The 17,831-nt window shown below is 36.9% G+C and overlaps 1 protein-coding gene across 1 annotated transcript in view; it reads left to right on the forward strand.

The window, feature by feature from the left end:
• Positions 1 to 17,831, forward strand: part of LOC131154272 (sodium/hydrogen exchanger 8) — a 150,839-nt gene that overhangs the window by 12,642 nt on the left and 120,366 nt on the right. The window contains exons 4-7 of the mRNA XM_058106939.1: positions 2,219 to 2,296; positions 2,373 to 2,530; positions 2,710 to 2,811; positions 2,883 to 3,000. Coding sequence (XP_057962922.1) covers positions 2,219 to 2,296; positions 2,373 to 2,530; positions 2,710 to 2,811; positions 2,883 to 3,000 — 456 coding nt within the window. The remainder of the gene's footprint in view (positions 1 to 2,218; positions 2,297 to 2,372; positions 2,531 to 2,709; positions 2,812 to 2,882; positions 3,001 to 17,831) is intronic.

Here is a 17,831-nt window from a genome sequence, read left to right on the forward strand (position 1 = left end):
TGAGAACTCAAACAATTGCAAAATAGTACGCACATTTAAAAGAGACCCTGTGATCTCCCAAAAAGAACATAGTATTTGTCATGTTATTTGGAAGGCCAAAGTTCATTTTGAAGATTAGATCACTCATTTGGTTGGTGGTTCTTAGAGTTAGCACTAACAATATAGTGTAGAGTAGGAGGCCTTCAAAGGCATTGCCCCTAGATATTTGTTTTCTATGCCTTAACAGTTTAGAGACTCTTCCACATATCTTTTTACGCTCCTCATTTACATGGGTTGTGTGGAGGAGGTTGCTTGGACTCTTTAGGGAAAAGTGGGAAAAGATAATGGAAGATCATTTTACTATTCTTTGAGTTTTTTGGAGGAGTAAGGATGCTGCCGGTTTGTGGGGATGTGCAGTGTTAGCTGTTCTGTGGGGCATTTGGCTGGAATGGAATTTGTGTAAAATGGGAAAGGGGTTGACAGAGTATGGTATTGCACATCTCTTTTTTGGGATTTGCAGCGAGATGTTTCAAGGGAACTTGCTTTCCGGATGTTCAGCGGGATTGGTAGGCCTTAATTGTGTAGATGTCATTTTGCATTCTTTTACCCTTCTTTTATTGTAGGATGATTCTATATCCATTTGTATGTACTTCCCTTTTTCTTCCAATAACATTTTTTTCCTTTATATATATATTGGGCAGTTAAAATTATGTATAGGCCATGTGGTTTGTAATGACATTGTGACTATTACATAACACCATTACATAATATATTGTTGGGGGTCCTGGTTCTTTTACGCACTGTTGAAGTAGGAATAATAATCGCAGCTGTAGTGGCTGCTACAAACTGCTGCCATTGCATGAGGGTTGCTACAAGCTGTTATGAGACCCTTGCGTAAACGATTGGCTATGTGAAGAGTGGGGAGAGTATTATAATGAGGATTATAGTGATATAAAAATTATTAATTTTTTTTGTAATATTCACTAGAGATTTATTAATTAACAAATTTTTGTTAAACAACTATAATTTTATTTTTTTTGTAATACTAGTAATTTGGTGTTTCTTTTATATGTTTAACTTTAACCTTTTTCTCTTTTTAGTTTTTGTTTTGTTCAAGTTGTTAATAATTTATCCTTGAAGGATATATTTATAATAGTTCAATGTATAGCATAGTTTGTATAACATAATTTAGTTTATTAGATTTTAAAGACTTTAAATAATAAAAATAATGATATTTTTTAAAAATATATTGTATGTTTTTTGTGCTTAATAGATTAAGAGTGTGTAATCGAATTACAAGCCTAACCGATTTTGTTTCATTTGTTTTTTTATCATATATATCAATGATTTGTTTATATATATCATCATAAATTAATGAGAGGTGAAAAAAGAAATAGAAATTTTCTGTTAATGGAATTTTAAAACCAAGATAAAATTAACCCTACTAGACAATGTTTGTAAGTAGAACTACAGGATCCCAAATACTTTAAAAATCCTGTAAGGGTTGGGAGCTTAAGACATGCAGATCTGCTAATGAAAAAAATCAAAGCCGTCACACCTGCTTGCCATTGTGTAACATCTTCTATTCCTGCCTCCCTCTACGCCCATTGATATTATGCTACGCTGCTACCTACCTGCTGCCACTATTTAAAGCCACACATTAAGGGGAATTGGTGCAGCAAAGATGATGACCTCAAGATGCATTAGAGGCAACACTAGAAATGATGGTACAGGAAGTGATGGCATGTATTATTGTTAGGGGCACCAAATAAACTGAGATGGTTTGGACAAGTCTAATGGAGACAGATGGATGGAATGTTAATAAAGTGTGAGTTGATTGAGGCAAGAGGATGCTGTTAGGGAAAGAACATGACCAAGGGGAATGAGGGTTGAGTTTTTAAGGAAGATTTAAAAATGATTCTGGTAGCTGAAAAAGACAATGTTGCTTCACTTGCCTGTGTGTTCTTTTTTATTTTTTTAATTTTAGTTTTTTAAAAATAAATGACATTTTTGTTACCAGTATTAATTATGTATCTGTGTGTCTGTGTGACCATATATTTGTTTCTTGATATGATTTTCTTGTAGTTTTTTTGGCTAAATTTCATCTTTCTCAGCTTTTCTTGGCCTCAAATTCCTTTTTTTTTACTCACTGCTGTAGTTGGGGTTTTAAGCAATACATTATGGCATAAAACTTTCTGAGTTGTTGAATGAACTTGTTGATTTTCTTTTATCCTTGCAGAGATGTATGGTGCAAATGCTTCTGCTTGCTGGTCCGGGCGTTTTGATTTCTACCTTATTTCTTGGATCTTTCTTGAAGGTATTGCCATCCATGTGGTCTAAACTGCAGTTTTTTCTCCCTATAATAATATCTGAATTTGACAATTCCACCATAGTTTACTTTCCCATATGAATGGAGCTGGAAAATATCACTGCTGCTTGGGGGACTTCTAAGTGCTACTGACCCTGTGGCTGTTGTGGCTTTATTGAAAGATCTTGGTGCAAGCAAAAAGCTAAATACAATAATTGAAGGAGAATCCTTGATGAACGACGGGTATAACTTTTTGTTGCTCACCCAGCATTTTTTTATGATGAATTCTCCATTGTGCACATGTGCATATGCATGTGTGGTGGTTATATATTGGTCTTAAAGGGGTTGTTGAATATCATTTTTCTTCTCTCACATATTTTACATGTATGGTCATCATTGAAAGAGCTTAATTTCTCTTCCAGGACTGCAATTGTTGTCTATCAGCTCTTATATCAAATGGTCCTAGGTCATAACTTCAGTTGGGGAGCCACTTTCAAATTTCTAACACAAGTCTCACTTGGAGCGTATGTTAAACTTATTTTGATGAATAATGGTGATAGAGGTATTTCTGGTTAAGACCTTTTCCTTGATCCAGTGTAGGGATTGGCACTGCCTTTGGTATAGCATCTGTTTGGTGGCTTGGGTTTATTTTCAATGACACAGTGATAGAGATTGCACTGACACTTGCAGTGAGCTACATTGCATACTTCACTGTATGTTCTTTCAAACTTTGGGCATCTCATCTTTATAACTTATGAGCAGATGGAAGATAACTCATATTTTTAAGTTTACGACGTTAAAAGTTTTTGGTTCATTTAGCTGACATTTTATAGATATGTTTTTTAGATCTGTCAATTGAGCATCTATTGCCACCTGGTGTAGCATAGCCATGATATTCCATGACACATAGTTCTATAGTATAACTGTAAAATATAAACGTGATCATTTAAATGGCTGGAATCTCAAGTGTGTATGATTTTTGTAAACCAAACTTGATTAGCTTGCTGTCTGTCTGTCTGACTCTCCCGACTTGCTTTTTTAACTTATATTTTGGGCTTTACCATTGTTGGTCTATTGTCCCTTGAGAACAGATTCTGTTGTATTAGTAATATTGACCAAGCTTCCTGTATTAATTTTTTACAACATCGATTAAGTCCTTTATAAATTTAGCTTTGAGCTGTGGCTCGTAACTTTAAAGTGGCTTTCTAAAGATGAACAGCTTTTTGCTAGTTGTTACAGAGATGTGCTAGTTTAAGTTTGTGCTACAGCTATACCGGCTATGATCATTGAATTAATTGGATGAAGATAGTTTGATGTTGAAATTATTCATGTCGAGTTCACTATTTTAATTAAAATTTGTGTTTCTATATGTGCTTGTGTGTGAATGTCCGTATGGACAAGTCTGTTTGTGTGACTATTTATTTATTTTTCTGTGAGAGCTTCTTAGCATTTCAACATTATTATTACTATTATGACAGTTTGCATTCTCTAAAAATTTATTTATTAGCATTTTTGTATGAGTCGCATGGATCCCACATCCCTTGAACTTGCTCCCAATTTAAAATTTTGGATCCATACATTTGTTAGCGTCTGATTTTCCAGAACTTTCCATTCTAGTTTGATCGCTGTTCATTTTGCATATTCACTTTTCTCTCTTCATTTTTTTTTTTCCATAAATCAGATATGTATATCTTCAATATAAGAAGAATTTATCAGGACAAAAAAGAGAAGATATAATAGATGGAGATACGACTTCCTCCTGAAAGAAAAGAACCAGAAAATTTAAAAATAAAAATAAAAATAAGAGACTATCTTTGTGTATCAGCCAAAAGAACCTCCTTAAAACCGAGAAGTAGAGCACAGTAATGAACCCAAGAAAACAATATTGCTCCATAACTGACCTAGATGAAGAATTTGTCCCTTCTAGCAATAAACTCCAACCAAATGCCCTTCAACACTGCAAACTTGCTTTTCTTTCCCCTACCAAAATCTCTAAGCTGATGAAGGAATCTCTCAAACACAGAATTCCAAATGTTCTACAGGAAAGGGGAATGCAGAAAAAAGATGTGCATTTCAAATTTCACTACTACAATGCCAATAATGCCTCATTAGGCCACAAAATTTACAACAGATCATTGGTGTTAATCATATTAAGAACTGTAGACCAAATAAAATCCTTAACTGGGGAGGAACCTTAGCTTTCCTATGCACCTAACTAAAAGGGAAAGGATAAGGAGGAGGATCATGAATGAGGCATGTTAAAGCTTGATATACATTGTTGGCCCCCAACTTAACAGCTTAAGCTTTAGGGTAAAAGTAGTAATCTAACATGGTATCCGAGCTATGGTTGCCCGCTGCCCGGAGGTTCCTGGCTTTTACTTTATCTCTTCGTGTGCAACTGGGCTGCATGCGTGGGGGAATGTTAAAGCTTGATATGTGTTGTTGGCCAACAACCTAACAGCTTAAGCTTTTAGGTAAAGTGGTAATCTAAAAAAGGTGATAAAATTAAAATTTGCAAGAAAACCCCCTTAACGATCTAAGTTACAAATACTTTTATCAAGTCTAGAAGATAGATGGAGAGGAAGAAGGTTCAACAATTTTTGGAGTTGGGTTCGGCTGGAATGGGTAACGGTTTTCTGTGTCTATACAAGGTTGGCCAATGGATGAAATCCATGAAATAGATTTGGGCAAGAATTTTAATCATTGGCTTAGGTAATTTTTGATGCAGGTGTTTTTTTCCAGTAACAAGAGTGAAAAGGGTGTTCACATTGAGGAATAGAAAAATGGTCGCACTGTGGGGTTGTTCAAAAATCAATCATTGGTGGCTGATGATTGTGGGAATATCTGTAAGGATCAGGAAGGGCATAATGCTAATGAGTTGCGTATGCACGGTGCTAAGGGTTTGATTATGGATCTGGATTAGAGATCTAGGAATGCTTAAGCAGGAGATAATGGTCGTGATTAGTCTTTGGTTGTTGGTAAGCACCATGAAAACATTGATCCTACCAAGTTTTATGTTGAATGGGTAAGTAAATGTTTAAAAAGGGATATGGATGCTAGTTATTGTGTTGAGGAAGTCTTGAATCATGTTTGCTTAATAATTGGGGAAAACGGAAAACCTAATCACAGTGATAGCTCTCTCCCTCTATTTCATATATGTCAAGTATGTACCAATGACCACAAGACCCTTACTAACTCTCACTTATTAACATAAAACTAACACACTAGTGATGCTAAATGACTAAAACAACTATCAAGACTTCCCCTCAAGTTGGAGCATATATATTATATGCGCCTAGCTTGTTATAAATGAATTTACACATAAGCACCCCCAAGGCTTTAGTAAATAAATCAGCAAGCTGCAAATCAGACTTCACGTGAGTGGTGGTAATGAGCTTCTACACAAGTTTCTCCCAATCAAAGTGGTAATCAACTTCAATGTGTTTTGTCCGCTCATGGAAGACCGGGTTGGAGGTGATATGAATGACAACTTGATTATCACACATCAACTTCATAGAATGAGAATGTGGAAAACCTAGCTTTTCCAACATTTTCTTTGGCCAAACAAGTTCACATGTAGTGTGAGCTGTGGCCCTATACTCTAAGCACTTGAACTAGCCATCGCAGTTTTTTTCTTACTCTTCCAGGAAACCAAATTACCACCTACAAACATATAGTACCTAGTTGTTGATTGTCAATAGTCATTTTTTACCCATTAAAATAAAGACCAAGCTGAACATATTAAAAATTAGGTAAAAATACAAAGAAAAAGGAAGGCAGCATGAGGCAGTCAATTGGTCACTTTTGGTGTTTGACCAGCCCTTTTCCCACCATTACTGTTTGGCGCTCCCAATAGGCAGTCGACTGGCCCCACCAAATTTTGAAATTTTGTATTGTCCTCTTGTAATTGGCTTGGAAATTTGGGCATCCCATGTCTCCCATTGTTGTCACATGTCAAGCAATGACATTGGCAGTTGGTGGTTGGTAGTTAATGGTAGTTAATTTTGAGTTAGAGTTTTAAAAATCCAAATCCAAAGTGGTCTTTCCCTCCATTTCATTGGATGTCTACAAAAGGACCATTTAGGGAAAAGAAAGGGGCACATCCAAGTGGCGGCAAGGAGAGAATTTTCTAAGTGTTTTGTGGGATCAAATCGGGAGTTTAATTGAAAGAAAGAAAGAGAGGCAACTAAATCTCATCTTTTGTTTTAGGGAGTGAATTTAATAGAGAGGGTCTTGATCTACAGAAATAGTTTCTTTAACAAGGTTAGTGCCTAAGCCTTCTATTTATTCATTTTCACTTGTTTCCGGGTTTTTGTATATTGAGGCATATTAATGTTGTGTGAAGGTTCATGTTCAAATGTTTCATGTTTTTGTCATCAATTCATGTTAATAATTGCATGTTTGAGGTTTTAGGATGTTTTTACGTTAATTCCATGGAAAAAAAAACATGTTTAAAAACCAACAAAATGCATGCTTGCTTGATTTTGGCTTACAGGCCGTTGATCTGTTCATTCAGGGGGGCGACTGCCGCCTGTTAGATTTGAAATAGTAGCTGTTGGGCTACTAGGCAGTTGACTGCCCCTGCACATTGTCAACCGTTGAATCACGAGAGTGCATATTTTTTTGCACCTTTTCATGCTTTTATCCAAGATTTTTGGTTCTTTTGAGTCTCTACACTCATTAGAGTGTAGTTGTTTGAGTCTAAGTGCTATTTTTTTTTTTTGCTTACGAGCGGGTATCCTGGGATCATCGGGCGCCGACCCTTTCCGCAGACTAGTCCCTCGCCTGTGCCGCACTGAGCCCACAGCCATCACACAGGAGATAAATCTGGATATGCAGCGCAGACAGATAGCAGGAATCGAAACCGGGTTTATACCGTCAAGCAGTCCACCACTCCACCCAGCCTCGCCCTTACGACCCGGCCTTGTGCCCGGGGGCGAGTTTAAGTGCTATTTTGCTAGAGGTTTTCATGGTTTTTCCATAAAAAAACTAGGTTTCTCATTTCAAAAATGAATTCACACAAGTTTTCACAAAGTTTTCAAGTTTTTTGCAAAGTTTTCAAACTTTCTTGGGGTCATACATCCATGATGTGGCTTTTGGATGTTCTCCAAGTCTTTTAAACACAGATTTCAAGGCAGGTTTGCTGTACTCCCACCAAAAATCCATACTCTTTTCAAGTTTAAACAAAGAAAATTCCATTTTTCAAAGCGATCACTCATGAAGTGGCTTGAGGATGGAAAAAAGTAGATTTCTTAAGGTTTTAACTTGACTTTAAACTCTATTCTATAGAGTTTTTATTCAAAAACAAATGATTTTTCAACAAGACTTCAAGTGGTTTTTCATGTGTCTTCAAGTATTTCCAAGTGTTTTTTCAAAGGATCAACAAAATGTTTTCTGAAACTAGTTTTTGAAAATGTTTTGGAATTACAAGTGGCTTGATTCCTCTAATGGAGGATATATAGGCAATATACCTTTGTAGATTCAGCCACAACTAAAAAACCTAAGTGTTTTTCTTCATTTTTTTTTTCTTTTCTCTTTATTTTTGTGTGTTTGTATGAGGGATTTGATAAGGCATCAAAGTAGTAGAGTTCTCATGGGGTATGGGCCTCTATTAACTTTATAGAGGCCTTTTCAAATGGGGCTGAGGGCAGAAAGTTCGAATTGCAGGAAGCAAACAAAACAGAAAACTGGCATTAAACGGTTAACTGCTCTCTGCAGGCAGTTGACTGCTTGATCCTACAAATATATTTTTGCTGTTTTTCGACCTTTTTCTCAAATTTTTGAACTTTTAGTGGGAGGCACACACACTTACATAGGGTAAGTGTTGCAACCATTCTTGGAATGGGTGCTTTAGGGTGCTAGACCTTTTAAATCTTAAATTAGAAAGATTTAAAAAGTATACCTTCCCTATTCACAGTGGTACTCTTAAAATGATTTTTTTTTCTAAAAAGGTTTCCTTTATTTTTCTTTTTCAAAAACCAAAATAAAGTGGCGAATCTATTATAAATAAAAGGGTAAGTAAAAAAAAAACCAAAGGTTTGAATTATTTTACTTTGGTTTTCTTAAGTCACCAGATGTTGGCAACCAAAATGGGCTTGCTAAACCCGGTGTTGACATTGATCTTTTATCAGAAGGTCTCTTGGCCCAATCTGCATTAGTATATGCTTAAATCTGAGTATGACTCGATCCTGATATAAGAGACCTCTCCCAGGTGCTCCTTTAAGATATCTCAAGATATGAATTACTTCATCCAGTGACTTGTTTTTCAAATCAAGAAACCGACTCACAACACTTGTTGCGAAAGATATATTTGGCTAAGTGACGGTGAGATAATTCAGCTTTCCAACAAGACTTCAGTATCATCTTGGGTTAGGCAACAAATCACCCACATCTAGCACTAGCTTACTATTAGAATCCATAAGTGTATCAATAGGTTTGGACCCCAACATCCCAGTTTCATCTAAAATATCAAAAAACATACTTCCTTTATGACAAAATGGTTCCCATATGAGATCTTGATACTTCTATACCCAAGAAGTAATTTAATGGTCCCAAATCCTTGGTTTGAAACTTAGTTTGCAGGAAATGTGCTAGGCTTTGGATACCTTGACCATCATCGCTAGATATGAAAATATCATCCACATACACAATAAGTAGAATCCTGTCAGATGGAGTATGACGATAAAACACAAAATGATCTATTGCACACCGTCAAAGGCCGAACTCAACTACTACAAGACTAAATTGACCCAACCAAGCTTTAGGAGGCTATTTTAAACTATATAGTGACTTTCTAAGCCGACACACTAACATTGACTCCCATTTAGCAACAAACCTAGGTGGTTTCTTTATATAGACTTCTTTTTGAAGATCACCATGTAGGAAAGCATTCTTCACATGTAATTGATGTAGAGGTCAAAGGTAGGTGGTGGCTGAGGAGGTGAACAAGCTACTAAGGCAAGTTTGGTGACAGGGGAGAATGTGTCTAAATAGTCCAAACCATACACTTGATTATATCCCTTAGCAGCAAGGTAGACCTTCAATTGAGTCATGAAACCATTTGGATTGACCTTCACGGTGTACACCCAACGACAACCAACCATAGACTTATCAAGAGGAAGAGGTACCAACTCCCAAGTATCATTAGCCTATAGTGCATGCATCTCTTCTATCATTACATTCCTCCACCCAAAATGGGACATGGCTTCAGAAATAGACTTTGTAATATGAATAGAAGACAAAGTAACAAAACAATAGTATGAGGGTGACAAGAAATCATAACAAACAAAATTAGAGATTGGATGTTGGGTACAAGTGCATTTACCTTTTCAAACAACAATAGGAGGATCAATCCCTTGGGAAATTGGATTATCTAACGAGGGAATTAGAGGCATAAAAGTGGAAGCTGGAGGTGGCTCTCCTCTATTAAGTCGCGTGTGTACACTAGCAAATTATGACAATCCATGCAACGAGAAGGACTCAAACTGGATGAAGATGTAGGAGGAATTGGTGGAGAAAATAGTTTAGGATCAGGAAGGCTAGGCAGAGAAAGGGATTGATCAAGGTCAACAGAATTCAGGGATGTTAGCCCAAAGGCAACCTAGGGGGGGTGAATTGGGTTTAATAAAATTAAAAGTTAATGATACAAAAATTAAAGCTAATTACACAATCAAGACAATTGTGCAAATATAAAAGCAAATTAATGAGAGAAGGGAAGAGAGATTGCAAACTCCTTTTTATAGTGGTGTTGCAACTGGCCTATATCCACTCTCTCAAGACCAACCATCTTGAGGTTTCTCTAAATCTCCTTGCTTTCATAGTAGCAAGAACTCCAATTATGCCCCTTGTTTTATGGAGACAAGGAAATCAAAACGCCATGCTTTGACAGAGGAAGGGACACAAATTTACAAGAAAGATTACAAGCCAAATATCCTCACAAAAAAAGATTTATAAAAGCTCAAGACAATCTCTCAAGAGATAATCAAATATGAGGCTTAAGAGTTTTGGTGTTCTTTTAAAAGTAAGAAAATAAAGCACAATGGGAGATTGAGAGAGAATTTGTGGCTAAAGCACTTGGTAGTTTAATGTATGTTAGTTCTTTAACGTTCTCAAGGTTTAGGAGGGCATATATAAAGGGTTTGGATGAAAACTAGCTGTTTTTTGCCCGTTGGAGCCGTTTGGCTTGTCAGATCGGTCGACCGCTTACTAGCCATTAGAGAGGGAAAAGTTACCATTGTAGACAAAAGCTATCAGACTGGTTGACTGTCTTCAAAGGCCGGTCAACCACCTCTGGCCTCTGCTTGGGCCGATTGACCGCCCCTTGCCCCTGGCAGTAGCCTGGGGCTCGGTCTTCCTTTTGTTGCCTTTTTGCTAGTTTAGGCCCTTAAGTGTTGTGCCTTATATTTTCTCATAGTTTTACAAGTTAAAGTACAATACAAATGAGAGAATAAAAGTGCAAATAAATGAAACTTTGAACTCTTCAAATCTTCTTTCAATTCTTCAACTTTAATGGCTTAAATCCTGTAGAAAACAACTTAAGCACAAAGCCATTATTCCACAATAATTGTTGGTATCAAAACTAGGTTAATGAAACTTTGGGCTAACAATCTCCCCCTTGTTGATGGTGACAAACTATTCACAAAAATAGGAACAAATAAAAATCAATTAAGTTCATGCACAAGTTTTTATTTTTCCTATCTCTCCCCCTTTGACATCATAAAAACCTACGAGGGGTGAGGCTAAAGTTTTAAAACACTTAAGCACAAAGTTTCAGTTTCATCAATAAGTTCATCATAAAAGATATACCAATATGGTCCACATGAAAATTTTTGGCATGTAAAAAATATGAAAATAGATGATACCAAAATTAATGCATGGTCATATGAAAATTGATACCAATTGTTTCAATCATAAGTCAATTAAGATTGATACCAATTAACTTAAAAAGAACTTTCCATGCTTGAAAAATTTCTCCTCCTTTTGTCGATATCAAAAGGAAAAGACGGGGGTATGAATTTTGCATGATAGTCCAAAAATAGAAAATTTAGTTTGAACCCAAGTGTTCTAGTTTCAAAAAGTGCATACTTTCATGATTTAAAAAAACATACTATCATATTTTCATTATTTATCAAAGACCATGATTTTTCAAAAGTTTTAGTTTTCATGATGGTCATATCTTTCAATATTTTCAACAATTCATTCACAATTTTTTCAAAAACTTTCCTTTATGCTTGCTCCCCCTTTATCAATATCAAAAAGGATTTTGGGGAGGTCTCAAAAATGTAATCCATAAAACCACTCAAAATGATATTTCAATATGCTCAATTTACTAGAAATGATATTCATTCAAGCATAACTTTCACATTATCAATATATTCAATATGATCAATCAATATGCTCAATATACTTAAATTCATAGCAAGTTCAATAATCATAACAAGTTCAATTTCAAATAAGTTCAATATGTTCAAATCATCATGATATTCAGTCATGCTCAACTATATAATCAATTTTCTTAACAAGCTCAATATCCACAACAAAATATTCAATGTGCTCAAGAGATCATCATTCAAATATTTTTGAAACATTTAATCCAAAATATTCATTTAAAATCATTATTCAAAACACAATATTCAATAAAAGGCCGTACCCAGTGCACAAGGCTCCCACTTTGAGTGGGGTCTGGGAGAGATGGATGTTGGCAAGCCTTACCCCCATTATTGGAGAGACCACCCAAGTCTCAAATTTTCCAAAATGATAAAAAAATATCCAAATTTTAAAATGATCATCAATAACAAAATCAAAATGTTGAAGGACATGATATTCAATTTTGGCATGCTCCCCCTAAACCAATGCATGTACTCAAGATTCATATAAGGTTTAGCAGTAATCATTTCAGCATAAGAGATTCTCAACAAACATACTCATCTTCAAAATATTCATTTATCATCAAAACATCAAAGTTTGCAAATTTTTCATTATATTTCTGAATGTAGAAAAGATTTGCACAAATATATCAAACATTTTATGGGAAACACAAAAACACAAGTTTAAGGAAAAATTTAATCCCTTATTTAATATGAAACCTTGGACAAAAACAAATTGATTTTTGAAAAATGCTAAATTTTTTTGAGAAAGCCTAAGTTTCATTTTTCAAGAGAAGTTATTTTCAATCAAGTTCCAACTTTAAGGGTATTATGCCATTCATCTTTGAAAATTTCATTCAAGGAGAAGGAGCTTACCTTATCTTTGTCCTAAAAAGTCATGAGGCAAAGGTTCGCCGTTCCTTTGTCGGAGTCCGATTTGAAGTCGCTATCTTCCCAAATGACATTAAAAGCCTTCTTCTTGAATGTCCTCATTTCCTTCTTGATATATGGGCATTCGGTTCGAAGGTGCCCCAACTTCTTGCATTAATAATCTTCTCTTGTTTGCTTGCTTCTTAATTCTTTTCATCCTTCTTCTTTTTGAGAAATCTTTTGAACTTTTTGGTGATGAGCATAATTTCTTCATCACTATCTTCTTCTTCTTCTTCTTCCTCCTTTTCTTTTATTGAGGCACGTGCAAACATTTTCTTCTTGCCTCTTGAGTCCGTCGCCCTCTTTGCTTCCATTTTATGTGCAAGAATTCTTTGCACAAGCTCAAAATTAGTATAATTCTTACCAAGAGATTTTAAAGCATTGATTATATTAGCAAATCGTTTAAACGTATCATAATTTTCTCATTTGGATGCATTTCAAGCATTTCATATTCCGTGACAAGCATATTTATCCTAGATAATTTTACCCTAGAGGTTCCCTCATGGGTCACATGAACCGTGTGCCAAATTTGATGAGCGGGGGTACATCTAGCGATGTGATTAAATTCTTCGCGGTCTAATGTACAATACAAAATATTCATAGCTTTAGAATTTGTTTGATGCATGCGTTTTTTTGTTTTCATTTCACATATGTCTAGGCTTAGGTTTGGTCTCACCATTCTTCACAATGGTCAAAGAGATTTGCAATCAGGGGGATGGGGTATTTGTTAAATATGGTCACCTTGTTGAGGGCTTAATAAGCTCACATCTTGTTTCTTCTAGAACAAACAGGGGCTCCAAAGGGTGCTTTTGATGGCAATGAACCTTGCTTCTAGTTGCTCGTTTAGCTGTCTTTTTAAGTTTTGCTAACTCGGGCGGTGCCATATGACAAGGTGCTTGGGCTGGTGGTCTAACACCAAGAAGAAGTTGAATCTCATGGTCTACCTACTGTTAGGGTGGCAACACCCTAGGAAGCTGTTTTGGAATCACTTCTTTAAATTCTTCTAACACTTCCTTAATTTAGTTGGGCACATGTCTAGTTCTTCGCCTTTTGGGTCTATTGGCAACAATACGAATGAGGGTTCTCTTCTCTTCAACTCCTTCTTAGGATTGGAGGGTTGAGAGCAACTTCTTTTCTTTTAGCATATTGCGGGCTATAGACACGGTACAAGGGGAATTTCCCATCATCAAGAAATAATTGGCAGCAGGTATTGGAACAGATTGAGTAATCTTGAGGAAGCCCACCGCCAATACCACATCAAAATCATCGAGGGGTGCCACTATGGAGTCTATTGTTCTTAACCGTTGGCCCATCTAACAAGCAACTTCAGAAGCAACTTTGAGTTTGGACAAAGCTTTAGATTTTACCGCCTTCAATTTTCGTGAATCCCTACTTGCAATTTCAGCCATCGAGCTTCTTTATTGGCTATCAAGTGTTGAGTGGCGCCTATGTTGATCATTGCTTTAGTATTCTTTCTATTTAGTACTAGATCCATATACATAAGGTCCTTCTCTAGGAATTTATTGGTATTTGCCTGACATTCAAGGGCCTCTAGAAACCTTAAGGCGACCCCCACCATGTCTTGCTTCTCTCCTATGTCTTCTTTTAGGGCTCTCGCTTCCTTCTATAGGGCTTTCAAAGCATTTTGGGCCTTTCGTTCGGGACATTTAGCCACTTAATGAGGTCCTATGTAGAGAAAACGAGAAATGGGTGGTTGGTTCTCCCCAATCCTTATGTATCCGCCCCTTGACTCTCTAGACGTGAAAATTCTCCCGTCTCTTTTAGAGTTTCCAGGCCCTCTGTCCCTTCCCCCGCTTGTAGTTCTATTCATCTTATTAGGCCTTTGGTATTTATTAACATGAGTTGAGTTTTTCCTTTTTAGAGATCTTTCTAAGTAGTCATCTAATCGTTCTGAGGTAGTGAGAGTAGAGGGAAGGTCACAAACTTTTTGCCTCTACATTTCATTCAGGCCGTATCTTGAGCCGTCGAAGGAAATGGAACAGTCTATTTGATTCAATCATATCTTTGATACTGAGCGTCAAGGCTGAAACTCCCATATATATATATATCCCCTTATCGAGTTCGTTTGTTGTAGATCATACACCTTATAGTGAGCAATGTACTCCAATTTTTTCGGTAGAGCTGTGACTTCAAAGCTTGCGTTAGTTCTCCCCAAGTATTAATGGTGCACTATTTGTTCGGATGTCTTCGCATTTGGTTCTCCACCATAACTTTACATTGTTAGAGAGATACACCATAACAATGCCTACTTTGTCTTTTTCCAGTTTGATTTGGGAGCATTTAAAATAGTGTTCCGAGTTGAAGATGAAATTGTCTAGTTTCGTGGCATCTCCAGTCCCACCATAAGATTTCAACTCAAGTACTCTTACTTGCGTCCCTTCAAAGGCATCCGCTGGGGGTCTCCGTGACATTTGAGCCACCACATTCAACTTAGCACTCATATCTTGTAGTTGCTTCTAGAAATGGTCCATCATGTTTTGAAACTTGCACATCTCTTTTAGATCCTCCTTTAGAGCACTAATGGACTCTTTAAGTTCTTTGGAAGCAAGTAGAAACTATCGGTTGGCTCCGGTAGAGAGGCCTCTCTCTTGTCTCTCTCCCTTGGGATGTTAAGGATGGCAACACGCCCTCAATCTGCTTTAGCCTACTTTCAAAGGTTTCCAACTGCTCGATATTCCTCTGGAAGGCCTCAAGCTTTATTGTCCTATTCTCTAGGGATCTTATATGTGGAATAAAATTCTGTAGTCCCACAATTCTCTTTTTGAATTCTAGTGCATAGTAGAGGATCGTTTTCATGAGCGGCCTCAAGCTTTGTTGGCATGCCTTTGTCTTTTGACATTTTAACCACATAAGCTTGGAGTTTAAAGATTTTTGTCTCCAAAGTTTCCAATTTTGCCAATCTTGCCTCAAGTGCTTCAATATGCTCCGTTTTAGTAGACTTAGAAGTTCTCAGGTTATCACTTATGGTGCTTGACCATTGTGCTCTGATACCAACTGTCATAGACTCCCAAGTAACAACACTAATAAGGGCAACGCGGCACTCGTTAAGTGCTCTCCCCGACTGAGTTAGTCAATGTCTTCGCATTCAAGCCTGCAGGCACAAGCATGACATAAGTCTCTCATCTATATGGTAATTGTAGGAATAATATTAAAGGCAGCCGTAGTTCATATAGGCAAGATTCATTCATACAAAAAGCATTCATAGAACAACAATGTGCATCTAAATCCATCATAATAAAACACAACGATGAAAGAGATTACTTGTTTTATTCAATCAAGAGAGCAACAGTACAAGCATCAACACAAATAGTTTGATTGTCAATATAAATCCTTGGGGAGTACATATAGAGTTATTATCTCCCCCTATTATCCCATTACATTCTCACCCCCAGCCCTTAGCAGCTTTGGGATTGAAGATAAAATGGAAAAGGAAACCGTAAATACCCTAAATACTCTTTACTTCAACAAAAGTAATTGGAACCAACTTGTTGGCTGGAAGTGGTGAAATGCTAGTCAAGGATAGGGGGTTATGGCTAGTGTTGTACGAATTTCTTGCAAAGATGGTGCTTTAGTAAGGAGATGGAATGATTACACTAGTGACTAAGGGGTTTTGTGGTTTTTCGGGTTAGGGTAAAAAGTAGGATATGACATGTTGTAGGAATTGTGGTGCACTCAGTGCTTCATTGAGGAGATGGAATTATTACAATAGTGACTAAGGGTTTCTTGGGATTTTTTGGATAGCGTTAAAAACAGGGTGATTGACAAACATGGGCTATTGCTACGATGCTGGGGCAAATTGGAGCTAGACTTGAATTATTAGTATAATGTTATATCTGGACCAACCTTTGGGAATGTAGGCTCTAGTTCCAAGTTCAAGCGGGAGGCTTAGCATAACTTATCAATGTCTAGGGGGCCCGCTATTATTCATCTTGCACATTGTTCTTTCAATTAGGAATACGCAAGTCAAGCTTATGGACTATTGAATCAAGGTTCAGACATAGCCCAAGGTCAAAGTTTTTATGTTTAAGTAGGACAATCTGAAGAGTTTAAAAGAGATTTGCGGCGAAAGCAGCAAAGTAGAACCAAGGTGGAAATGATGTTATGGTAAGCAATAAGAGAGAGCCATTACCATTCATCATCAGAGAGACTCGAATGGGGAAGTTCCCCTGAGCTTGCATGGTTCTCCCAAGACAAAACAATAGGGGAACCGTTGTGCTCAAGAAAAGACACAGTTCTTTGATGCTAATCAGGACCCTACTCTAATTAGTAGCCTTCAAAACGATGTTCAGATGAATGGGGAAGCAGTCAAAATTTTAGCAGCAGGCACCTTTTCTGATCATAGGTCGTATTTTTTGCAGAACTCTTATATGATGGAAGTGGTTGCTCTTCTTGATAAGCAGCCAATCTTGGGCCATTGCATTAATGGCAGTATTCTGAATTGTTCTCATTCTAGGGATGTTGGATCTGAGAACCATGCTTCATGGGTCAGGGCAAGTCGATCTGGGATTGAGTTGCATTGGGTTTTCAAACAACAATTTCATCACCTAGAGCTGCACAAAGAAATTAATTGGTGGTGGGAGGCTGGGAGCATCTTAATAAAAAAGAATAGTGGGGGGAGCATCTTAATTGGTGGGGTGCCAGTCCAGGACAATGTTCGACTCTTCTAAGGTGAAGAAAGATGAGGACGGAAACTTTGTTGTGGATAAAAATTTAGGTGAAACTCAGATTAGGAAAGTGAGTCTGATAGTGGTTTTGGGTGTGATGATGGTTTATGAAATTTGAGTGCAAAATAGTATGGGTTCTTCTTCAAAGTGTCTATCATGTGTTTGAGACACCAACTGTGACTTGGGAGGGGATATGCATGTTTAATGAAGGGATTATTCAGTTACAGATAGCTGATTGGAAGATGAGAGAGCAGAAGAAAGTTATTATGGGGAATTCTCTTGCCCCAATTCTTAAGATCTTCTGGACAAGTTAGGCAAAGTTCTAGGAAATATGTTGGGTTGTGGCAAGAGCAGGAAAAGAAAAGGATAGAGAGTTGGATAATTTGAAGTTCTCTAATGTAATGCCCCGACCCTCTAAGTGGGTTCGGAGTGCTACTAATCCATTCATTTACCTACTAACCGACATTCTAATATCATTTGTGCAGCGAAAAACATAAATATAATCTTCCACTAATACCAGAGTTTTCTACATCTAACTACATTCAAAACAAACCATACATCCAC

The sequence above is a fragment of the Malania oleifera genome, chromosome 4 (genome assembly GCF_029873635.1).
Source record: "Malania oleifera isolate guangnan ecotype guangnan chromosome 4, ASM2987363v1, whole genome shotgun sequence".
In the NCBI taxonomy this organism is placed as follows: Eukaryota; Viridiplantae; Streptophyta; class Magnoliopsida; order Santalales; family Ximeniaceae; genus Malania; species Malania oleifera.